The sequence below is a fragment of the Bombus pyrosoma genome, linkage group LG14, assembly GCF_014825855.1.
Source record: "Bombus pyrosoma isolate SC7728 linkage group LG14, ASM1482585v1, whole genome shotgun sequence".
Lineage (NCBI taxonomy): Eukaryota > Metazoa > Arthropoda > Insecta > Hymenoptera > Apidae > Bombus > Bombus pyrosoma.
The window spans coordinates 11,091,337-11,118,798 of NC_057783.1; the positions used below are offsets into that span (position 1 = coordinate 11,091,337).

Sequence of the window (27,462 nt, forward strand, 5' to 3'; positions counted from 1 at the left end):
AAATCCAATATCGGTAGCGGGTTTTTACTGAGGGCGTCCACATGGGCCATTCTCGTTCCGGCGCGGTATTCGATATTGAAGATAAATTCTTGTACGTTCAACCACCAACATTCGATAACGCAATAAATTTTTCTTCGAGAACGTCGTCCTCAAAGCGTTGCAGTCCGCAACCACCTTGAAAGTAAGGCCGAGTAGGTAAACTCCGAAGTACCGTAACGCCAATACTACCGCCATCGTTTCCAACTTGTAAAAGTGGTAGTGCGCTGGTCCGCCGTAATCTGTTTGTTGAAGTACGCGACGACGGTCATGCCTCCATCCTCTTGCTTCTGCATAAGCGTTGCTTTTACATTTAAGGAGCTCGTATCCGTAGGTAGTTCTGTTGACCGTTTGGGGTCGAAAATCATCGTGGTCAGCATTCTCTTTGCTTCACTGAAATCCTGTTTCTGCCTTTCCTCCCAACACCACGTAATGTCCTTCCTGGTCAGTCACATAATCAACTCCACGATCCTTGCGAAATTCCGAATGAATTTCCTGAAAAAACTCGCAAGTCTCAACAATTACCGCACTTCCTTGATGGTTGCCAGCACCCTCCTCGCTAATTTCTCAACTGAGGTACTCAATCTTCGTCTTAAAGAAAGAACATTTTTCCAAGTTGAGGGTGAGTCCGTGCGTTCGTAATGTCTACAATAGCTGCCACAATCACTCCATCCCCTTGTCCACCGTACGCGATGGGATAATGACGTCGTCTAGGTATGGGAAAATGATGCCTATCCTTGTCCATAAGCCGTTAGAACGTGGCAGGGACGTTCGTTAGTCCGAAAGGCATTCGCAAAAGCTCATAGTGCTCCTCTGGAGTTACGAATGCTGTCTTCGCAATGGAGTTTTCCGCCATCGAAACTTGATAGTATCCGGATGCCAAATTCAGGCCCGTGAAATATTTAGGACCCCCAAACTTGTCGATCTGGTCATTGATCGATCTGGCATTTAGCTTTCGATAATCGACGTACATCCCGTAATTGCCCGTATTTTTCTTCACTAAGGTAATCGGATTTGCATACGGCGAGTCTGACTCCCAAATGAGTCTATTGTCCAACAATTTCTTGATTATTTCGCGTTGGTCCTTTCGGCTCCGCGAGGCAACACGGACGGTATACGACCGGCGCGTTCGTTGTGCGCTTAATTTCAAACGCCGTTTCGTCTGTTTTTCTTAAGTCGCGCATTGACGACAACGTGCAACAACGAAACTCGTCGATCAACGCAACGCACTTCCGATGCGCTTCTTTCTCAATCTCACCAAGTTACAACTTGAATTTCGCGATCACGTCGCAGAACCCGATATCCCTCCCCGTCGCGATTTTCTTCCGCCAGAACGTAGGACTTTCGTTAAATATCAAGCGGTTTCCACGTTTGATCATGACTACATGATCTTGTAATCTGAAGTCCTGTCTGATGATGACGAGATGCCGCGTGTATTCGTCAGGAACTACGAACGAGTCCACGTCGGTCTTTACGTTTTGGATCGCGATCATCACGCGAGCCACCTTATTCTCCATCACCGTTTTTTGCGCAAACATTCGAGGCAGTGCATCCGCGATAACCCTCGTGGCAACACTTAACTACCTGGCTACCGACGAGTACATCACGGTGCACGCATTACCTGTGTCAACGAGGCTATTTACTCGATTCCTCTTGACACTTATGCTAATCCCATATAAATTTAGCACCGGTTTTATACGGTCGGGAGTATTTACTTGCTTGCTAGTATCACCCTTCTTTTCGGATTTGTGGCACCGCCTCGCGATGTGTTCCATCTCTGCGCACAACTGTAACACCTAGCACTGGTCGTCAATAGACGCCCCTTTCCTCTTGGTTGTCGCCGGTTGTTCCGCCTCCTTCCGACGGTCCCCGTCGATGGCCGTTGGACGCGGCCTTGATTCTCTCGACGTGATCGACACTGGACGACTCCGCGTTACCCGCCCTCGCGACGGCATGTCGCCAAGGGTACTCATAAACGCGTATAACGCGTTAGGGTCATAATGCTTCGCCGAGCTCACGGTGAGGGCAACAGCGTCGTCCGGTATACCGCCGATCACCATATTCGCCTGATATTTATCAGGTATATCGATATCTAACTTTCGCAATTTGCATGGCTTCTAGAAACAATAATCTCCTAAGTTCTGCCCAGGCCGTGCTTCATACGATGCTGCCTCCTTGAACAGACGGCTAAATGGCACCGTCTTCAAGAACTAGTCCACCAGCAGTACTTTCGTCTGCGCGTAGGTGATGATGATATTGGCGAGTGTCATACCACTTCCTGGCGTCACAGTCGCATGGGAATCAACTGCATTACCGACAAGTCGTCCTAACCATACCGCTTGACAAGTTCATCCACATGTCAGACCCATTGTTCAATCACCACAACTTCGTTTTTCATGGAGACGAATACGAGGATTAACGATTCGTCGCCGGGTCGGGTATGCATCGGCGTGCGCGGCCGCGAGTGTGAGCGGTGGTTCAGATGCACGAACATTTGTTCCAAGCGTTCTAATCGACCGTCTTTGTCCGGGGTCTTACGACACCCATGCGGCGAACGTGAACGCGAACACGCGGACGATCAAGAGCACGGTTGCGAGCGCGCAAACGAAGGATCTCCACCAATCGTTCCAGCCATGCCCATCGCGCTCCTCGGTCCTCATTTTCCACGTTTTCCGCATTCCCGCGTCGTACCGACGAGACGTCCGGAAAAGAATCATGTTCCTCGAGCTCGTAACGAACGCACCGCGAAACACCGATTCGCTAGATTTCTTCCTTTTCTATTCCCTCTTCTCTATTTTTTCCTTTTTCGAACTCCGCATTGCACGCGATCACTGTGGAATGTTTCGCATTATAGCACGTAAGCGAATCCCACTTCTGATATGTAAGAAGCACTAAAAGCGAATTCACGGTAGTCCCGCTTACGGCACGTTCTGTAAGCTCGGAAAATAATGAACTCGCGTGATTTTGCTTTTACGTTCGTCCGTGGTGACGATTGAACAAAGAATGGTCGAGTACGCTCGGTGTCGCAGTCGCGCAAGAGGTCAGAGCCCACTAGCTTGTGTTCTAGCGAGGGAGAGGGCATACTTTCGATACCCTCACGTGGTTTCGTTTTCTCTTCCTAGAACCCAAGCAATCGCAATCGTAAGACGTCGGGACCGCTGAGCCACACACCATGTGGATGAGGGCTTAATTTATAGCGCTCTTAAGTGTTGACGCCTACCTTTCCCATAGCCAAAGATAATGAAAGACAGCTTGTCAGCCCGGGCGTTCGAACTTCGCATTTTCTTGCATAGTATACATATAAGTCTAATATGTATCCAAGGCTACTTCTCATACAAATCGATTTTATCAAAATTCAATGTAAATGTGAACAATATTGTCATTACAATCGGACACTGTTCTTTGTAACAATTCATTTGTTACAAGGAAAGTGTTATGGATAAATTTAAAACTATAGTCTGCCATTTTAGTTGTGCTACAACTTAACTTATGAACGTACGATTTTTTTGCGATTGAGATGTCGGTCTCGTGATCATCAATTATTATTATTATATACGGAGCTTGGAGTATTGTTATTATCATTTCATCCACCCTCGACAAAAAGGTATATTCTTTTCCGTTTACTTATTTGTCCCCTTGATATAGATAATCAAAAGAACAATACAAAACTCCTTCTGATATACTAACTACTCGTTCACTTTAAACTAGAAGGAATGATATGCTTAACTCTGCGAAGGTGGAATTAGTTGGTGGGGTCCAGTTAGCCGGAAATAGAGCGAAGTTTGAAATAGTTTCGTTGTTTCTCAATTTCGTTCTTCTCTCGAACGCTGCCTTTAGATTTTTAACAAAAAGAGCAAACGACAATGTACTGGATAGGCATCGAAAATTAGAAGCATGACAGGAGCAAATTGACTGGGTAATTCATTTCCATCGATTGCCTAAACTCTCGTTTCACGGCAATGAAATAGACTGCACTGGTAGAGCGGCGTCTGGTTAACTCCTGGTCATCCGTCGTTTATCTGAGTGAAACTGACGTAGTGCTTTTCCATTTGAGCAATTTAATGGATTACATCGAATCTCCCATCACGATTCTGTTTATTTTCATGATGGCAGGAAAATTGGATGAAATCGGCATCATGCTCAGCTATTTCCAAGGAAAATCTTCGCATGCCATTTCGACGAAGCTAAAATTTACATTGCAGAACACAAGCACGAGACCAAGCAAGCTGCTGCTATTAGTCTGGTGTCTGTAAAATGTTTCTTCGAGTAAAACTAGAGCTAAAAATTAGAGCTAAAAGATTCATCGTCATTTATAATTCGGTACTTAATCCTTAATTATCCGAAACTTTTTACGTTTTTACTTACAGTCTCCGTAATTTTTCTGCTTTCTCTCTGTACCTTTTTCAATCTCATGGAATTAGCTTGAACCTATCCATGATTAAAATTTGCTGAATAAGCATATTTCTCCGAGATTTTCTATAACTCAAACTATACTATCATTTCTTCAACGTTTCTTCTTTTTACGATATATTTTCAACGAAAACGTCAAAGAAAAGTTATACGTCATATGCTTATAAAATATAACGCCAGAAAAGTTGTATAAAACTGCGAAAATTTTTATTTAGCTTACTGTATTTTAGTAAAAATATAAAAGTGTAAATAAATAAGAATTTTAATTTTCGCGATGGAACAATACACGAAATTTCAAATATAGTCGTCGCTTATCGTATAAGATTAGTAAACAAGAGAAAAAGACTTAAATAAAACAGGTGAAAATAAAATCAGGGTTCCAACCTGAAGAGAATTGTATCTTCATCCTAATTAAGATTCGAGCGAACGAAACGAAAGATTTATACCGGATATTCAAACTTTAATAAGCTGCCGTTCGCTGTTTCGTTATTTCGCTAATAAAACGCCGACAAGATAAATAATGCATAAACAACGTTAGTGAAAGGAAAGAATGTCTTGAAACTATGTCGTACAAATGGCTAAACCGCGATTGAGTAGAAAATGGCGAAATGAGGAAGCGCTGTGACGGATGGCGTGAACGATGTAAAAGCACAGCTCATGCATCTTTTATAAGGGTAGAAGTAGAAACCAAGGGGTTGTCGTGAGTAATCGCATGATACGTCCAAGGGACCAGAAGGGGAAAATCAAGAGGAAATGTCGAAGATCATGCACACGCCGATGGCCACTCGTTCTAAGAGGCTCTATCCTCTTAATTAACTCTACATCCGTTACGAATACGTTTTATTTTTACGTCGTTACCATCCTTTCCGACAATAACTATCGATCTTCGTTTTCTATTTAGCTGTTGCATTGTTTTAAAATATTTAGCATATTTGGCAAATTTAATTTATCGAGGCGGAAGGATCAGTGAAAGCATGAATTGAATATGCCAGGTACAAGTACACGATCAAACTTTGGTGTCGTGTATACGTTGCAAATTAATTTTCTACAATACATATTGCATACGAAAGCATAACATTAGAAAAAATCAAACGATCGCACGCATGAAAAAAAAAGCGCTTATCGTAACGAGCAGCGAGTCGTTAAAATGTTCAGTGACTCCCATAGCGAAAAGAAGAAATATATTGAAAAAATAAATATCGTAATATCAGATTGTTTACGAACATGTGACCTCTCACTTTGAGAGACTCTGCAGCCCTGATTAACGCCAAATTGAATATTTACGATCTTTTTCAGCTAACCGTCACGATAAGGTTCGTCTTTGCACGATAAATTACAGCGGTTTCACAGACCCACTGTAGGTGGTATCATTCTGAACAGCCATGTTTTCCCTGACTTCCGTTTTCTCCGCATCTCGTTGCAACCAGTTTGATTAATCGCATCCTCGAAATTTCCAATATAAATTTCTCTGTTTCATTATAGTTTATCGTTTCTATTTTTTTGCGGAATTTTTTACATCATCTACAACTTTTAACAGGAAGACTAATTTTCCATTGGATTCATTTATATTATAAAAATCAATTCATATTTTATATGATATATTAACATTAGAAACAATAGCTTTCTTTTTATGGTAAATATTTCTCGTTATAGTACAAGTATATTCTTTCTATAGGTCGAAAACTACACGTAATATGAAACTCCTGATTTCTGGACAGAGAAACATGTTTTTTCAAGCATCTTGAGCTAATAAAAAATATGAAATATAAAAATATAAAAAGAGCCAATGCGGCGAGTTAAAAAAGTAGTACCTAACATGGAACACAAGAAATTTGTAAAGAAATCTTTCATTTTTTAAACGTATATTACATCAATTTTCTTTGTCTTCTACACGTTGAACACGAAAATGAATATGCAATCTCTTCGTCATTCTAATGAAAATAGCAAATACATTTGATTCATTTCTCGCTATTATTGTCCTGTTCTTAATTTTCGCCACAAAATAAATATCACCAAATATCAACATCATCATCAGTAACAGCGTCATTGACATGTTCGATATTACAACGTGTTCCATATTAACTACAGTTACCTTAATTCGTTAATTACATTACTTATAAATCAAGTCGATGCATGTGTAAACACCGATTAACTATTATCACATTGTATTTATCGTTTATTGTGCAAAATTACCGACTTCACATAAACGGCCAGCGTTGCATACCATGCACATTGATTAATACGTATACCAATTGTTCCCTTACCAGTCGTTCTCCTAACAACATCAAGATCTTTTTTGAAGAACGAAACAGAGAAAAAGAAAAGGGGGAAGAAAGACAAAAGAGTATGGTTGATGACGGAAATACGAAAATTCACGAGGACGTCAGAAAGACGCGTCAAAATCGAGGACATTAATTGGGAAGTCTTAGAAATTTGTTCGTAAAAGGAATTCACGGGTTGAGAAAATTCGGTTAATTCGTGAACTTGGCTTTTTAGATAGAAAAATGAACTGAGTAGAGTTGGAGAAGTGATTAAAACGTGCGACTCGCGACGTCATGCTTCACATAATTTGTGGAACCTTTTTCGTGGTTTCAGCATACAGGAAAATTTAACGCTAATTCGAGCTACCACGGGAATCATCATGCATCAGCCTTGTTCGGCTTGAATTCGAATTAATAAAACAGACCTATTATTAATAACGTCGGCAAACTGACTGATAAATGGTTCGCGCTAATTTTGTACATTCGGGAATCGCAAGATCACGATGCAAAATATTCGCTATAGAGGTTCTCATAAATACCGTGTATTATCGCACATCCAACATCAAATAATATTTTATCCGCGATAGATAAAATTCGGGATGCGATCAATGCTATCCAACTAATTGACTCGTGAAATTTGATTATACGATATTAATAGGAAATAGAACTTATTTTATAACCAGTCCCGTTGCAAATGATCTAAGCGAATTAAAGTTATAACAGCTTAAGAATATCGTTCGAGTCTGTTGGCTTTACAATTACTTAGTTGCTTTACACTATTTCTTTACTAATCGTTTTATTCTTAAATTTCTAATATTTTCTCTGCATATAGCACCTGCTCCAGGTATTAATTCCATTAATTTCATCGCGGGAGTCATGAGATTGATAGCTAAGAACCACCCAAGATTTCTAATAAACAAATTACATGCGGTTCGCATAATTCCATGTATGCAATAACTTTCTCATTGCAGGAAAGATGAACTTATGCGAAGAATTTGTTCTCCGTCCTGTCGCTGGATGTGTGGCCTACTTATATCGAACTAATGAATTTACGACGTTCCTTCCCCACGCGACCGTGCGAGCTTACGGTGGAAAATTTTCATCGTGATGTTAAGTTAGATGGTGTCAGAGATTAAAAGTATTTTTAAATATTAATTCCGACTAGGAACCGACGTTATTTTTGTGATATTAATGCGTTCAAGAACGAGATATGTTAAATTCTGGAGAATTCTCCGGTCGATTTTATTTTTCGACGTATAGGCCGTATATTCGTCAATTTTTAGTTTTTAATTTTCTCTAGAATTTTCTACCCGAATTCAGAGTGATCGGATTATAAATTACGACAAATTTTCAACTGTAATAGAAATATACACTAATGCTTATGATTAGAAATATGCAATCCTCGTATAATTTTACCCGAACCTAATTTAATATAATATATTATAGAAAATTACGGATAAAAGAATCTGCGATGATCGCATCATTTATTAATATTATAACTGTGTATCGTAAGAAGAAGGAAAACGAAATCGTCTATTATTCGAAAGATATTAATTTTTCGATCCACGTGCCTGTTCATATCTCTTTTTCCAATTCGGATTAAAAAATGTCGGATTTTTGTTTTCTATGGCGTTGCATATAAAGCAATACAGAGAGAAGTACGATGACAACCGAACTTCGTGAAATACCTGCATATTTAGCGGAAGGGTTGTTGGTGAGTGCCTCGAGACTGCATAATATCAAGAGTAAAAAAAGAAATACTGTCATGTCACAACAGAGATGTCCTTTATCCTTTCCATGGAAACTACACAGCAGCAATTGCGGGAATAAACGCGATCCTAGGGAAAAACACGAACCAGAGAGGCTGTCTCACTGATTCGCAGTTGAAATTTCAGTCAACAGTCGTCGTTGTTTGGCCAGTCTCTCATTTTGTCCCCACGGCGATATTAAAATCTTCCACGTGCTCGACAGTTTTGGGAGGTATAAGTTCTGGTTTGAAACGAAAAAAACGCAGTCGACCACAATGAACACGTTGAGAGGAAACGAGCTGTGCACATCGTCGCACATCGTCACTTTGCACCTGCCTCGGCACAGGACATTTAACAATGCTCCAAAGTACAGATTCACGAATACGAATCGTGAACGCCGAACGCCGCGTATGTACGTATGTATATAGATTGTAGATACGTGGGCAGGGATTGCATCGGTATTTGTTATTCGGTGTTGGTATTTGTACTCTTGCCTACATCAATGTGTACGCGCAAGTACGTATATGCGATCATTCGATTGTGCGCATTCACGTCGCGAAACAATACCCCCGAGTTCAGTTCATCCCTTTCCCGATATCCCTTGCTCCCCCTTTTTCTCCCTGTCAATTTCTCTTTCATTTCTTCCATCGCTGCTGCCTCCCTGACCCCTTGCCTGGCATCCAGATGCTCTACGGTCTTCGCCTGATTCACTATTTTCCTTTTCTTAGTCTTTTTATGTCTTTACATAGACGTTTAATTGTTTTTCTCTCAACTGTTTGTAAATCTCTACAATTATTCCGACTCTGGCCTAGTTTTCGTTTTCTCCCTCCTCACACTTTATTTCTTTAGATACGTTTCTTTAGCCTACCACGTAGTTTCCTCGTTCGCCTCCCTTCTTTTTATCCTTGCGCTCTTCTTCTTCCTGCCCTCGATTTACCTCCTAGCTGAGCTTCCTTCGATCTGGAAACTGGCTCCGTTCTCTATACCCCTACAGTTTTTCCTAACGTTTATCTACTTGTCTTCGATTGTGGAGTTGGCGAAATCGTTTAAAGAGGACGGGTCGGCTAAAATACATTGTCTAATTGTGTAGAAACTGAGATATATACAGGGAGAACCCGGCGAAGCCTAGAACTATAGGCTGGCTAACGGGGTTACTCTCGTGCAGCTTTTCTGAATACAGACAATGTTCGGCATTTACGTGGAGGATACGGAGGCGAGGAAAGAAAAATCTCTGTCTGGTCGTTAGCCAGCAGACAATACAATCCGAGCGTGGATGCTTTCCATTCTAAACATACAGTGGGTGAATTCACGCGCATATCGCAGAGATGCTTGGTTTTCGGAGTGTCACACACCACGATGCAACATTAATAATTAGAGCTAGCTCGAATCTTGGTTAATAACGAGGTTCTACCCCTCGTACTCGTGCACCTTTAGTGATTTCGCGTCGTGTCATGGCTTTTCGAAATCGATGACATTCGGTAGAAGTATGTAAATCGTGCTGCTTCGCAGGAGTTTGTGAAGTACATCTACATATATACGAGTATACACACATGTATACCTCTGTTTAATATTTAAAATTTAAACGAAAGACAAGGCAACGGTTAGTAATTAAGGAAAAAACACGGGAAAGATGTTGCGTGACCTTTTTTAATTACGATTAATCTTTGGATGGGCACAAATCGAGTGAAACACGCTTGATACGATGAGTATCGATGCGGTAATTTTTATGTACCGAGAATAGTATCTTTATCTACTGAAAAATGCATCGAATATACATTATTATTAGCTTTTCAAAACTCGTAAATCGTATCTGATGAAGTTGTTCAAAATATTTTTTTCTCACATTGCGTTCCTGTGAGTTGTATTTATTTATGCAAAGTTCAAGTAATATCGAATATCCACGAGTTTTTCCTCGTGGACATTTTTTCGTACCCGCGAAACGTTATAAGGTATACCAATATAATGAAATGATCAATAAATCCTTCTTGGTGCAGAATTAACTAGAAACCTCGTTCGTTTCTATGAAATATATCGGTCTCTGTATGTGATGCATGAATCTATATATTATATTTGTGGAAATTCAACCAATTTACTGGCTTTTTAAATGGCTGTTTCCTTCGCGACTAGAATGGTAACCTGGAATTCAGCCAGGCAAATGCATACTCTAATTTTATTCTCGTTAACAGGAGGAGTCCGTTGAGCATAATTTCAAAAATTGCAAAAATTGCAAAAATTCACTAGTCGTTTTATCATCTATGCAGTCACGCGAACATTCTATCATGTTCAAAAGAAATGTTTCCTCTACGGGATATTATATTTTTTCATTTGTTTAAACAAAGTTACTTCTCTGATAGCTCTTATCTTCGATTGTAATTTTTTTCAAGATACATATCGTAGTCGATCCCGAACGTAGTAATTAAGAAACATAGTAACTTCAATGTTTGTAAAAGTGGCGATATCCTTGAAACATTGCTTGTCCGATGTTACCAATCCATCTTCCTTCGTTTTCCAGATTTCCACGTTAGTTTCGCACAGAGAACGTCCGCTATGTTCGGACAGAAGTCTCCGTGCTGTTGCCAGAGTCGGACAAGCTGTGAATCTGGCAGTAGAGAGGTTCGTCACTGTTGGCGAAACCATCGCGGATGGAAATCCAGAGATCAGGGAGGACATGTACCAGGCGTGCAAGAGAGCAAGAGATGCTGGTAAGTCATTGTCTGCAATCTGTCTACAAACCATTATTGACTATACTTGATTTGCCGTTGTATGCGTATAATGAATGGGCCGAGACTAGAGAAATCACGTTGCAGACGTTATTTCTTCAGATTTCGACTTTTATCGAACATAATTCATAGTAAAAAATTATTAATTTCTATTTCTGTACGTTAACGTGCCGGAAATACATATATGCAGGAAATTATTTCTTCCGTCCATTAACACTGGGTTAAAGATCATCTACATGTATATAAGATTTTCACGCAACAAACGAAAGTTCGTATTTGTCGCGTTAGTAACCGGTCATCGAGAGATGGTCGTCAAAACTTTTTAAGCAAATAGAGGTGTCCTAAAAAATTCTGCGAAGATTTTAAAGCCGCTCGAAGATGTAATGACGTTTGTCACGAGTTGTCGCTTCTAAAAGTTGAAAGGATATCTCTCAGCAGGCATTCAAGCTCGTGCTGACGTTCAGAGAGACCTAGTCATTGTTACTTCCAACAAGTTTTACTCCAGCTTGACTTCGGTCTACTTTGCTCTCTTGACAGTCTGCGACATTGTCGCATCGGTACTCACCAGTAGCTCTATTCGTTTGGAAATAAAATCTCTGATAATACCTTACTTGTCTGCGAAACTCACGATAACGCAGCGTTATATCATAGTTCCTTTATTTGTAGTATACTTCGTACGATCCAACGCGATGCGACGTCAGTCGACGAGACGCAAAATTTCGAAAATGTTAAATGTATTGATGTACAGAACGGGACGAAGTAAAAGGAAGTAGTTGGGAACTTGGAAGTTATAATCACCAAGTATCAGATGTTACAATACTTTCTGATATCGTGAAATTGCCCGTTCGATTCAAATATCGACGTATATATTAAATCTGCTGTAAAAAGTAGAGGCATAGGTACGTATAAAGATAAAGGTTTTTAAGTTGTGGTATGTACTATTGTATAAATATCTTTGTGCTATTTACTCTTGTAAAAGTTTATTCGATGCATTTTATCTTTACAAGTGAAATGATTAATATTTTATTTCGGAGACCTTGAGAATCTAATGTCCTGGAAGAAAAAGGAAATGGACGCGTAAGCTAAACGGAATTTTCATTGAAATTGAAAATGGCTGTTCTATGTAGGCGAGTAACGGGTAATAAGTGAAAAACAACGAAAACCGGGAAATGGTTAATATTTATTCGACTGCTGTAAACCTGAAAAGCTGTCAACGAGCATAGGCGAGAACAGTAGGATAATGCAAGGGGAACGCATTTATTATTGTCACGTCTTGTTAAAACTTACGCATAGTATTTACGAACATTGTTAGATTACACGTGCCTATGATCGCTATACTCATAATCACTAAGAGTTTTAAGTATGCTCGTTTTTCCGAATCGCAATGTAACGTACAAAAAAAAACGCCTCTGGCTGGAAACTCTGAACATCGTCGCTGAAAGAATATAAATATAAACTCGCGTATGCAACTTTACGGAAGGCACCGGTAAGAATACTACTAGGAGAAAAAGTCGCGATATCCTCTTCCGCTCAAGGCAAAACAATTCTCGAGAAAGTACTTGGTAACATATCTGTCCTATATTGATTCATTGCGCTAGAACATAGAAGATCGAAGAACTAAGCGATATATCGATCTACGATAGAACTGACCAAAATCTTTCTCTGATTTTGTCGCACTAACTTCTAGTTTTGTAGAATTCATTCGTAAATGTTTTCCGATTTTACTATAACAAACGAATGGTCTGGTAAAATTGTCAAAGATAAATGGAGATGTATTTCGATGGAAAAAAGATGAAAATGTTTCAAAAATTCCCTGTCGAAGGTACGGTCGTAAAACAGCACGATGTAAAATTCAAATAAAATATAATACACTCACCCATTTCATGGAATCACGAGAGGATGGAAAACATTTGCCACGTTGAATGTTTTCTCGTGTAACGTCGGACAAAGTCATTAAAGAATCGTATTTCTGCATTTTGAATAATGGCGTTCAATACGCCATATACATAATTCGAGCATAAATCAAGGAGCATATTTTCATAACGTGAGGTCTCCTTCGTGCCTTTTTCCAGGGTGTATGCTAAAAAATATCTCGAATGTATAAAGCGAGTACGCGATGGCCCGTATTCCTTAGTCCTTGAAAGATTTTTCGCTATCCCAAGTGGAGCCTTGAGCAACGTCTTCTCTGGATGAAAAACAACCAGAAAAATATCGTCACGAGTATTTTAATTTTACAATCTCTATACTACGTGTTACGAATCAATAACAAATTCTGCAGCTACCGACGTAGTACGTAGATACGCTCTGATCGTTTCACAAAATATGAAATAGTCTAAATTCGGAAACGTAAAATCGAGAATTACTGGAATTGGAAGATTATCTTGAAAATGTTAAAATTTACGAAGGTCAAAGGAAAAACGCTAGTCTCTCCTAAAATCAGGCATAAACTTGATTACGACAAATCTTAGTTTTACGAACGATATCGCGGAAATAATTCGCCACGGTGTGGCACGAGGATGCGGCATGACACGCAATGTATCTAAATAAATCTTCATGTGCTGGCTCGATTTTACATTTCATCTTCTTAATCCATTCATAAATGTCGAACATCTTTCTGTTAAAAAATTCGATATATACTATACTTCCACTACTACTACTATTATATTTGAATATAAGGATCTAAATATTTCGCAAACAATTTAATACGAATGAATATAATTTCCGAACCGAATATTTTAATTAAATTAATTCGAATCGATAAACAAAGTACATCAGATTCGTCGTTATTTTTGGTAAAATAACACCATCGAGCATAATTTTATTTGGAACATCCGATAAATGTCATGACATATCGTTCAAAGCAAACGTTCACTAAATTATATAATCTTATCGAATATTTGGAACGAGAACACGCTCAAATGTTTTTTACATGACGCGACGCGAACTCTAAAACAAATTAACTGAAAATCATATCAACTCCAAATACGCGGTTATTTATCGAACAAACCGAATAGCTCCGGTGCTAGTTACGTACTTGGAATTACAGATTATTCTATTTTCAGATAATTTGTTAAATTAGTGAATAAATTCAGAGAACATTCGATTGATTCTCGTCCCATTGGAAAATACGCATTGATAAATCCCGCAATGGTAATTAGACCATGATTAATAGCTAATTGGGACTCTAATAGGAACGGCGACGAGTGTGGACGTGGATCTATAGGAAATTGCGGCGATTTCGTCCGCAAGAACGATTGCGTCCGTGGTGAACGATAATTTACGATACACAGACTCGAAAATGCACTGGATGAATCCAGCTGGCCACGGCGACCGCCTCCTACAGATACAAAGTGTATTTACGAGCGACATTGCACACCGGGTGAAATAACTTTTATACGGGACCAACTAAATTTCCCGTAGCCCAGTTAGTTTAAATCGCTAGAAAAACGAAATAATCGTCGATAAATTCAAAAGCAGCATTCATGTCTCTCCTTTCTTTTCCGATCTACCATATAAATTTCATACTTGCACGTAATTCCTTCTTCGTATAATGAAAATCTTGGTTTTTAAGTGCTAACCGTACGACGATGAAGCGAAATGTTTACTTACTATTTTCTCGAACGAAAACATCCCTGCAATCGATAGATTTTTGTTCTGTGGATTTTCTCTATATAATATGAAATCTGAAAGTGTCTTCATGAAGGTCTTGATTACGCGATTAATTTTGCTTCTTTTTCGCGAGAACCAATAGGATACAGAGCTTCCAAGAGACAAAGAAGCTACGAGAATCTTCTTTAAAATTTTGTACGGAACAAATATTTGCATGTTGCTCGCGCTTGTTAAGCTCGTCTAGCCGCTGAAAAATTCAGATCTAGCGTGGAACAATAGGCAGATGGTATCAAGAAAACGAGTAACGCCAGAAAATGTAGTACGAGGTCGAAAGTCGAGAGGTGGACGATGTTAGATGAAAGGACAAAGGGCGTGGAGTTAAAGTAGAGGAGTAGAAAAACAAAGATGCTAAAACGTTTGAAGATGGTAGAGTCTGGACGGAAGATTTAAACGACTCGTTCCTTTAACTTTCTTCCATTCGGCTTTATTCACGAATCAATTAATATTTCGCCAATTTAACGAGTATCTTATGAAGATGAAACGATACCAAACGAATGTCAGAGGAGCATGGAACATGCAAGAAAAGTGATTTTCCTATAGCAGGATGACTCGTACCTTGAATCTTGTTTCAAAAAGTAAGAAGAAAAGCTCGTATTTGTCGCTAAGCTGCGTAATATATCAATTTCACAGGAAGCTTCGCACTATATACGAGGTTTCTCAAATTTTTAGATTGTGCTCTACAACCTACAATACAAGTCCGCAAAGTACGTGTTATAGACGGATTAACTATATATATATATATATATATATAAAAGAAAAGAAGAGGTAGAAGAAGAATTTTCTCGTTGAACCGTTTGGAATTGAATTGCAGTGTCTGCGCCCGGAGAAAGAGCGTATAAGCGAGCGTCAAGACAGTTTAACCTCCAATTGCAGTCTTTGCCATGGAACAGAGCTGTATCAAATGTTTCATAGTCTTGGAGTGCTTTACGGGCAAAGATGAGCCGGAAAGAGCGGAAAGCAAGTAAGGCAGAGCCAGCAACACGGCTGGAGAAAGTGGCGAAATGCCAAGCGATATATCGTCGTGAACAGCGTCGTTTTTTTCGAATAAAGCCATCTTATAATATCTTCTTGATATTCTTGTTAAAGGCAAAGGAATAGGCAGCGCCTTTGCCATCCAACTCCTTTCCTTGACCACCTAGCATTTTAACGTCGTTGTTTCTATAAGTAGATTCATAGATAAATTACGCTGAGAATTAATATCGCTGGCTTTGATTTATGTCTTATTTTCCTCTCCTTTTGGACTTTAGACGATGATTTTTGGCGACTTCTTTTAGGCTAATTTAGTGCATTTGCTTGCACGAATGGCGCGTAACGAATTGTAAAACCAAAAGGATTACTCTTCATTCGGTTTAGTAGTAAGTAAGTAAGTGCGATACCAAATTCTCGGTTGGTTAACGTCTTCGTTCTATACCTTCTTGAAAATATAATAAGTTTACTCTATATCGTGCAAGTCAAGGTTTAACCAAAAAGGAATCGAAAAGCGTAGCACATACATATTTGGAAGTTCCAATTTTGCCTTTCTCTCGAAGGAAGCGGTGGCTGTGTCGTCGTTCACTAATAACTGCATCGATCAACGATGAACGGTAACTTCTCCCACAGTCTGCGTACTCTTACGATAGACGGCACTCTGCTATTTTTATCCCGTCTACCTTTTAAGATCGGGTCAAGTCAACGTGCAAAACATTTATTAACCCCTGAATATTTTCTAATTAATAACCAGGCCGGGAGCATCGTTTCCCTAGACATCGATATAACCGGACTTAAGTCTTTCCAAAACATTTCCTTTTCCAGCATCTGTTTAATTCTATTCGATGGTTATTTTTTAAGATATCTTTTCGAAACGATTTTAACTGAAACTGATCGCGAAAATTCTAACGAACCCAACAATTTAAACACATTTACGAAAGACAGGGATTTATTCGACTCGACCCGACCATTAAATCCCTCGATTCTTAAGTAAGTCGAGCTTTGCTGAATTTCCACTTATAGCTCTCGGCAAGCGTGATGGAGTATTTTCATCGCAAGACTTGGACGAGCGTGAACCTTAAAGCGGTTATTTTTCATAAGGTTATACTAAACGCTTAAAACTATGTTTGCGTAACATCGCAAAAAATGGACCTGTAGTAAATCGTTTTTAATTAAATCGTACGTCTATAAATCTTAGCCCGCTCGCTTTTCCTCTCTAAATTTCGTTTCGAATATTTCAACGATTTAAAATCACGAGCGCGTTTATCGTTGACTCGTAGAAACAACAAAACGCTTAATCGTAAACATGAATGAAAGCTTTGGATAGAAAAAAGTAAATTAAAACTTACAACGAGATTTATTCCATTCGCTACTTTGTTCTGCGATTAATTCGTTCAAAAATTGCCTTCCTGCTTTAGATTACAATTATTTTAGACTATGTAACATTTCTATCGTCGAACGAGGAAAATAAATTCGAAAATAGACGCAACGTGAACACAGTTCCATATTTTCAGCTACGTTCGATTCATTTCGTATGCAAGACGAATCTTCAATAAAGCTTGAATCATTTAATATCTGTGCCATGCGTCACGTACACTATTGGCAGTGCATTTCATATTATAACATATGTGATGTATGTTCCCAAAGGATTAATCAAGAAGCCGGAAGGAACGTTAGCGTATTTCGCTCGATATTCCGTGTAAGTATACATATATGTAGATTCGATAGATCTGTGGTTTAATAATTCCGCATACATCGGAGATGCAAGCTCGGTAACTTTATCTTTTTTTGCGATATACAACGCCTCGTGTACTCATAATATTCATAATTTCTGGTCCAACTCGTGTACGATAATGCAATAATTCGTTGAGTGAACAGAACGATTGGAGACACACTGTTCGTTTAATGTCGTTAATTTCTTTATTGATGATTACGTGATTGTATTCCACTGTCAAAAACGACAATGACAAAGTTGAAAATTTATCGCGAGATTTATAGACGGCGAACCAGATGAAACGTTGGAACTTGGCTCGACGAATGAATATTTTTTCCATTATTATCGCCAAGTTATCGATTACGACAATTCTTCTGAAATTTTAATTATCGTAGCAGCGATCGAACGTTGCTTTATAGTAATTTCACTAGCTATCCTGCATAATAATTACGTACTCGTAACGGTACACAAATAGTTTGCAGAATGATTTTTGACATCGTCGGCAGGTGTTAGACCTATCGTTAATTAATAATATCTAGAAATGGACCCTGTAGAGTCATTGATTTATCTACGTCTATTGTCACGGCAAAGGATCAATTGGACCGATCTACCAATCGGTGAACTGGGTTATGCGCAGTGCGCGATATATTGCGGTGCTGCGATATCTGTAATCTCATGCTCTCGAATTTACATGAGAAACTGCAGGACGATTCAATTGCGCTGTTTATGTACCGCTGTTATATATGCCCAAATAACTGTCGAAATGCAATCAAAACCTACATTTCCAACGAAATGTAGGTGACGATAGCATACTTTCATGCTCTCGCTGCAACCATCGCGATGACTATTGGTGACGTGGCCGTTATTGTAACGTTCATCTACCTACAATATTTTACATGACCTGCGGTAATAAACCGTAAGCAACGCTCCGCGACCTTATGATCTTTACCAAAAAGACGAAGCATCGTCGTGTGTCTATGTGTCTGTGAAGTTGATCAGAAAGCATACAGCATACGTACTACATACAGAACAATAAGTTAGTCAGTCTGTTAGCATCGCCAAAGCCATTTCAAAAAGTAATAACACTATCTCTACTCCCTATAGAAATACAATCATATATCTTTATACATTTAAATACAAGCGATCACTACAAGCGTTCCGATTAAAATTTATTTTCCCTAAAAGTAAATTGAAGTTTTATTGGTTTCCTATTAGAAAAAAGAGCAGCGATGCAAGCTCCTTTTTGTTTGTTTTTAATATCTGCCTAAATAACCAACTAATTTATTTGAAGACTATTGTAGGGAGAGCGGTGAAATAAGGCAGGAGGAAATATCGAGCTCTGTAACAGAACAGCTTTATTCAATTGAACAAACTGATCTTTCCATCGCCGGTACATACACGCGCATTTCGACGAAAATCTACGACGCAATGCGGCGGCGACTGCTTAAACAGCTTTGCTGAATCGTCGCGTCGTGACGCCGATCGTCGGAGTAACAAAGTATGCGCTTAGATGTGCCGCCTGGCCTTTGAACGCTATCGCAATCTGTTCGCGCTATCTTCGTCTAATACTTTTTCATTGCCCTTTCATATCTTTGAGTAGGAAACGGATCAAGTTACATCGAAAACATAATTCTCGACTCGATTATCTTTCAAAGGAAACTTTCAGACCCTGCCGTAATGTCGTTTCCTCTGTTCGCGCTCAAAACGAGACAACGATACAGATGTGTAGGGGCACAGGAGTCAAAGGACGACGCGAACTGAGAGCGACTCATGTTGACTCCGGGGAAAACAATGTCGCTGCTACATGCAACCGCCGAATGAAGACGAATTCAAATTTTCCGACTTCCCCCCGACCAGTATAAATAAACGGACGCGATCGCGAGCATGAGAGTACATACGGAGTATCTATCAGTTAGCAGCCAGTTATCAATCAGTTATCAGTTAGTTGCGCGAGACAGTATCTCCGAGTATCACGAGTATCTAACAGTATCTAACAGAGTATCCACAGAGTATCTCCGAGTATCTCCGACTATCTCACGAGTATTTATCCGCGATTTTATTTCGCGATTTATACTTTGCACTAGCGACTCACGTATACGGCTGTACATTAATTTATTACTTTAAATATATTCAACGGTTTCGACAACGAGCAATCTCGTCCTTTAAACCTCACCTACCAACCATCCTCTACACATAAACCTCTACAGATGCTTCGATCGCTTTCCACTATCGCTAGCTATATCACAGAGCAATCTGGCTTTAATTACTCGATAGTCATCCGCGAAGGAAACGTTCCCTTGATTTTTATTTTCCCTTGTTAATCTGGCAAACATGATTCTCGCATCGTATCGAAATAGCGACCTCGATATCGAGAAAAGTAATTCGCTGAGGAAATAAACTCGAACTCGAACGAAATCGTCCGGAATATTACCGATATACATATGTATACATACGTCAACATCGTCTTGCAACTTTAGAGTTCTAAATCTACATATGTATATACATTTTTTAATTCTCGATGCGACATCAAATTCAATTCACACGAGTTCATCGCGAATCGATCGCTCGATACGTCGAATATTCAAACGTCGTTTTGTCGCTCCTCGAGACCGACGATGAACAGATACTAGGATTTAATATTTATTTGTACACTGAATTCGTCCTACTCCTACATACATGATCGTTGAAAGCGTTAATTTTTTGTAATAAAATCTATAAAGTAGATAAAATCGAAATAGAATGTACGCGGAAAGGGAGCAATGGAGGTTTTTTTCAACTGTATCGATTACCTATCGAAATTCGTTAACATTGGAACGTAATTCAATTGGAAACTAGTGGGACGAGTATACGTAAAAAATATGTATGTACATAGGATGGTGTAGGCACTTTAGATTGATACATTGGTTGCGATACGCGCAAGCTTTCCCTTCTGTCGAACAATGTGCTCATTCGCAAGATACGATAGAAAATAGTACGAACGATATCGAATCGGAACAATGCAATGCACTTGTGCGATTGTTAAATTGGGTCAAGGGGGATTGCATTGCGTACTTGATTTTCGATCTGCATAAAGCGTCCTAAGGTTTCTCTATCAAGGCAGCTGAACTGATTGCGTTACGCGAAGTCATCTCTTCTAGGTTACTATCAGAGTATAAACGGTGAAACATTTCGCGCAACGAATCGTCAAATTTTTTTAATAACGTCGCGCTAAACTTGAACGAAACGAATATGTAACAAGAAAATACGATACATTAAGGAATGTCGCGATATTTTCCGGGCAAACTTTGTCGGGTATAAAACTATAAGTGTAAATAAGAAAAATATCGTGAAGGTTAACTTTGTCGTTTTAAGTGGGCTCATATATTTTTTAATACATTAATCGGTGCACTTCGAGATTCTCTATAAAAAATTATTGATCTACTATTGATCTACTGTCGACGAACTATTATTTTACCCGATATTCTAACTTTTATCTTGTAAAACTTATCGCATGAAAGATATGGAAAGACGCGAGGAACCACTTTTGTATTTGTTCTCCATGCCTTTCATACGTTAAGTTTTGCGAAATAAAAGTTAGAATATCTGATAAACTAATAGTTTTTCGATATAAATAGATCAACAGTCTTTTATAGAGAATTTCGAGCTGCATCGATTAATATGTATTAAAAAATATATGACTCCACTCAAAAAAACAAAGTTAACCTTCACATGATCTTCACGCGCACACCTACTGTAAAACTAATAACATCAGAATATGCTATTCAACTTTTATCTGAAACATTTTTCGATATAATTAGTAGTATCGAAAATATTTCAGTTTAAACTCTTAGGTGACTCATCCTGTATACATTAGTTAATGTTAGGTATATGTATATTCACAAATTTAAAGTTTAAGAAACAATAGATGTAAAACTTCAAGATCTCCATAGTTTAAAAGATGAAATGATTTTGTGAAAATCGAGCGCGATCGAATTAGGATTTAATCATAGATAACGAAAAATGTCGAGAGGTGGCAACAAGATAGATTTAGCCGGCGATTCAGCAGCGTATCTAGTCTTCTACTTCGTTTGCTGCTCGTGCTTTCGAGTGCTCGATAAAATAGTCGAGTACAGAAACGCTATCTGCTAACGCTTCGTTAAACACCTTTGGCAATATAAACCAAAAGATGTTTTTATATGACTGTCGATCGATAGTCTAATGATAAGACGTGGAAATTCAGATACGAATCTCTTCCTTATTAAAAATATGCTTTCACGGATTTTTCTATTTCACGGATTTAAAAGAATCTATAATAACTGTAATGTTCTCGATTACGAAGTAAACGGAGAGCTTTGGGATAACTTTTATATTATACGAAAGTAGTAACAGACTTTTTCATCGATATAAAAAAGTATAAGTCGGCGCGAATAATATCATAAGCCAACAAAAGTATATCGAGCGCGATAAATAACAAGGCAAAACTGTAGCACGGGACGAATTCTATTAGAAATGTTATACCCCATAAAAGTTTTGTATGCTATGGTAGATGGTTCCTGTTCCTCTCAGCGGAACCGACACATCTTCAAACTTTATTTTTGTCGACATTGACTAGGCGTGAAAATTTATGGCCGTATCAACGATCCTAACTTTGGCACCCGTGAAACGTGAAACTTTGCGCTACTTTGCAGTGAGCCGTAAGCGAAAAGCGGTCATGGAAAATAAAAAAAGAGACAAAAAGATAAAATTTGCTAGTTGAAGAGGAAGATTCGGAAAAAGTATGTATTCCGATATTAAAATGACATAGTTTCTGCGATGACCCTTCAATAAAATAAAAAATGAACTTTGTTTCATAAGAACAACTATTACGCGTTTCTCTTTATCATCAAACCATTAATCCTGTCATACTTTACTCAACTTTATGTTAAAATTCCTACTTCATGTTATATTTTTTCTCCGCAATGATGTAATGATTTTTGCAGGGATAGTTAAAGGAATAATATAATAAACTTTAATTTTGTTTTATTGATTTAATATAAAAGAAATTTTGTGTCATGGCTACTTATACCAGTATAGGACAAGTTGACGCGGCATATTGACTGGTAAAGGTGATAGAAGTCAACGTTTGAAAAATAACAAATTTGCACTAATATCAACCGTATGGGATAAGTTTATTGAAAACAGTCAGAATTGCTATAAACCTGGTGCAAACATTACAATAGACGAGCAACTTTTCCCAACCAAAGCCAGATGCAGGTTTACACAATATTTACTGAATAAGCCCGACAAATTCGGAATTAAATTTTGGCTGGCATCTGATGTTCAAACAAAATATATTGTAGATGGGTTTTTTTATTTAGGAAAGAACGAAAACCGAGCACCATCGGAACCTCTGGGTGAATTTGTAGTACTTATTGAACCGTATAATATGATGGGAAGGACCATAACGACCGACAATTTTTTTACAAGTTTGTCACTGGCATATAAATTATTAGCCAAAAGAACCACACTGGTTGGCACAATACGCGGAAACAGAAGAGAACTCCCTAAAATTTGTAAAACGACGAAGGATACTATGGCTCGCTTTTCGTCGCTGCTGTATCGATCAAATGAGATTACACTCACAATTTATAAAAATAAGCCGAGAAAGAAAGTTTTTATCCTGAGCTCTAAACATAAAACCGTCAAAATTGGAAAAAGCGAAAAGGGCCTACCTGAAATTTTATAACAACATTTTGTTGAATTTTATAACAAGACAAAATTTGGAGTAGATATAGCAGACCAAGTGGCAAAAAAATATAGCGTAAAGTCGGGATCAAGAAGATGGCCACTTCAAGTTTTTTTTAATATTTTAGATTTAGCTGGCATAAATGTCTGGATTTTATATAAGGAAACCACAGGTGAGCAGATATCCAGAAAAGAGTTTATGTTTCAATTAGCAGATGAACTTGCTGCTGACAATGAAAAAATCACGAGTAGAACAAAGAGCATCTGAGATCCAAAGTACGTCAAAGAACTCACCTTATTCACGCAAATATTATCAGATAAGGTATTGTAAGAATAATAAGACCACCACCATTTGCAATGTTTGTAAAAAATATGTATGCGGAAAACGCACGCAGAAGAAAGTTAACGTTTATAAGAAATGTTACGAATGACAACTTTTGTACTTAATAATTTAATTTATATATATATTTTATTTATTCTATTATGCTTATTACGTTTATTATTATATTATTATATAATACTTCTTATATTTACCAATGGAAATTTATTTTAATATTCTTGTTACTAAATATTCTTTATTATTCTGCTTATTGTTATTATTATAGTTGTTATTATATAGTTTTTATGATCTCAGAACATGTAGTTCCTTTTCTAAGATAATACTAAATCAATAAATATAAAAATATGCCATTATTACGTATTTTTTAAAGATTAGTCATTTTGTCCTGTTTTGGTAGAGATAGCTACCTCTCAAACGTCGGTAGTTCTAGAGTTAAGCGAATGTTATTAACGATTAAAGCTGATTGATACTAGGATCAAGAACAGACCTAAATATTAATTTCACGAAGAAATTTTTAATAGCGAAACGTTCATCTAATCGACGATTCGATAATTGATTAGTTATTAATACAATCGGCGATTAAATATCCACGATAATCGTTCGTTGCAACTAGGTCACATTGATGGAACATAAGATTAATTAAAAATTGCATTATTATATATATTTACATGGAATATCGACCAACACTGTATGGCAGTACACATTCAAAAGATTCGCAATTGGTTTACGATGTTAGAAAGCGAAAGAAATTAAATTTCAAATAGTTTACGAAGTAAATTTCCACAGAGAATATTTATAAAGAAATTGCTATATATTTGACGTTATCTAGAATATTTGTCAAATGTATATACATATGTATACATAATTATATATTATTAATTATTATATATTACTAATATTAATATATTAACCTCTCGGAGAGTACCTTGAGTTACATACATTTGTACTTTTAGGTAATACTTCTTTTTTGCTCGAAACACGATCAAAGATAAGATATACTTCAGACAAATACAATCTTTATAGGCGCGTATATCATGGACGAAATACGAAGACCGAAAGAAATTATATGGAGATTTATAAAGTGGATCTCAGAATTCGTGTCTTTAGAATCGAGATTCTATATCAGACCAAAATCAGAGAATTTATGTCGTTCTCGTGTCGTGTAGATATTGAATAGTTGAACACGCCTGTAACGAACCTCGTTTCGATCATAGCTATAATTTGCATATCATCAAGAATTCAATTGATCGTAAATTAATAATAAATAAAAAAAAAATTTCATCAAGAATCAACATTTCTACACAAAAATTTTAAAAGAAACTAAAAACTATTTCAGAACATCGAAATGCATCAGATTTGAAAGGAAAAAAGAAAAAGCGCAAGCTTCGTAATTCGCATTAAGGAACATGAAATGCACACGATTTATAACCGTGATGAAAGTTGACATTAAAGAAAAATAATTTAACGGTCGTAAACTTGTAGTTAAGTTTCTTACGATGTTAATTGGAAAGCAGGGAAGCTGTGGGTAGAAGTTACGCGGGCAAGGGAAATACTATCACGGTATCAGCTTATATGGAGAAATCTTGTTTTTCTCGTGAGAAGAATAAAGTTGGTCATGCTATGTTGCTTTTACAGCAAATTACAGACACCGACGCGTCTGGCAGATAATTAAAAACACTTGATTATAAATGTTATAGCCGTAAAATTTTGCAATCAATCGTTTTGCATATTCCGCGATATATTTCTGACAACCGGATTTCGGTGAAAAAAAATCTACTACATGGTACAAATTGACTGCGTAGTTTTCAGAAAAAGACCCGACTTTTGCCGTATATAGCGGTCATTGGATCTGCAGAACTTTAATTGAAAAATTAACTATTTGATTGCCGACATAATGAAAATGAACACGCGGCAGACGTAAAAATATACGGTAAGGAATTAACGAAATTCGAAGTTTCAATTATAGCAGCCGACGTTCAGCTTATCTTTCGAGTGAAAAATGAGAAAAGCAAATGTAATCGATATTCTTCGTCACACTATATAGTAGCAACAGCCAAACGACTTGAAATCGTAGGTATAATGTGTGCGCATGCAAGAGATTGATTTACATAGAATATCCTACGTATATTCTCGTATCTCGGATACGAGAACATGTAGATGCAATCCTCTTATCCTTGTACTTTGTATTCGATACGTTTGTATTATAGATGCTCGATTAAATGTCCAATTCCAGTTTCACTCGCCCTTCATAATTCACATCGTTATGTTCATCATTTTGAAAAATTGAATATTCGCAATTATACCGATAACAAAGTTGTTAAAACTAAAATCAGGTTCATAGTTATATAAAATGTGGATAGAACAGTTGAAGTTGCAATTAATTGTATAGTTGCGTTATTCAAGGAAAACAGCTTGATGAATAAGTGATTAATTGTGCATAATTATGCCACTCTGATTTTAGACCTCTTTATCTGCGACAAACACGTATTAATACACATAATAACAACTATATCTATTGCGTAAAACTAGGCATTTCATCTCTGCGGTCTTCTTCGATTTTTAGAATAGGTTTAAATCTATTATATTAACGTTATCTTTCACGGTGGATTTATTTATAGGATGAAAAAATGTATTCTTCCAATTTTATTAAATATGATTGTATAGTGATATCATTATCCTAAATTAACAAAAATCTAAAGTGCATTAAGTATAATGTTATTAATTTAAAAGAAAATCGAATAGAAAAATAGTATAAAGTGAAAATATTTAAAAAATTTATTAATTTATCGACTCAAAAAATAATAAGCGGTAATTGTAATTGCAAAATAAATTCAACGAAGAAAGTAATTTAATTTGCAGGCTCGGCGATCGAAAAATTATGCGAGTGCGCCACAGAGGACAGTTTAGCTGACCGAGGGTCTGTTGTCAGAGCTGCAAGATGCCTTCTTGGTTCTGTAACCAAGGTCCTCCTTCTGGCTGACATCGTCGTGGTCAAACAACTTCTTCTTGCAAAGAAGAAAGTGGCTCGTAGTCTTGGCCGTCTCGAAAGTGTTTCAAACTTTACCGAATTTGTGAAGGCGTTTAGCCAATTCGGGGCGGAGATGGTGGAATTAGCACACTTAACAGGTGATCGTCAAGTAAGTAATTAACTTGATCGTATCTTTATACGATGTATAAATTATATCTGATTAATATCTGTGTTAGAAAAGTTTTTCTAATCTTGATATCGCGTTTGCTTCCATCAGATAGTGTTTCATGGAATGGATACGATATGAATTCTTCTTCTTTGTTTTGTTATCAATAAATGCTTGAAGGCTCGTTTTAGGATGTGTAATATTCCTGAGTTAGTCACGTTAAATAAGACGCACGAGTATGAGACAGGACGACATTGATCGTTACTACATTAACCCTTATTTATTTGCCTCGTTTACCGTGAGTCATGTTCTTGACAGTTTCATAATTAGTATTCCGAGAATATCTTTCGCTACTTTCCGTATCTTTCAGCCACCCTAAGGTGTCGAATTGCCAATAAATTATCTATTATATTTATTATATATACAGGGTGGTTGGTAACTGGTGGTACAAGCGGAAAAGGGGTGATTCTACGCGAAAAAAGAAGTCGAAAATATAGAATAAAAATTTTTCGTTTAAGGCTTTGTTTTCGAGAAAAACGACTTCGAATTTTCGCTCGGTACGCGTGCACTTTATATATATATATATTTGCTTATATTGATTAAATTTAAAAATTTAAATTTCCGGTACATGTTTTTTTTAATTACAATAATAGCGAAATTCTGTGACGAATCTCGTTCTTTACGTTACATATCATATCATGATCATAATGTGAATCATGATCCTATATGATAAGTTTCTTGATAGATGGGTCTATTTACAA

The 27,462-nt window shown here is 37.5% G+C and overlaps 1 protein-coding gene and 1 long non-coding RNA gene across 8 annotated transcripts in view; both read left to right on the top strand.

Moving 5' to 3' along the window:
• LOC122575039 (alpha-catulin) overlaps nucleotides 1–27,462 on the top strand; it is a 70,403-nt gene that overhangs the window by 23,326 nt on the left and 19,615 nt on the right. For 6 of the 7 annotated variants that reach the window (XM_043743395.1, XM_043743401.1, XM_043743399.1 and 3 more), the window contains 2 exons: nucleotides 10,968–11,157; nucleotides 26,427–26,704. In XM_043743395.1, coding sequence (XP_043599330.1) covers nucleotides 10,968–11,157; nucleotides 26,427–26,704 — 468 coding nt within the window. The remainder of the gene's footprint in view (nucleotides 1–10,967; nucleotides 11,158–26,426; nucleotides 26,705–27,462) is intronic. The other variant, XM_043743402.1, reaches the window with a different exon arrangement.
• Nucleotides 12,095–16,096, top strand: LOC122575046. The gene is made up of 3 exons (XR_006319290.1): nucleotides 12,095–15,419; nucleotides 15,514–15,548; nucleotides 15,656–16,096. It is a non-coding gene; the product is annotated as an uncharacterized LOC122575046 (long non-coding RNA).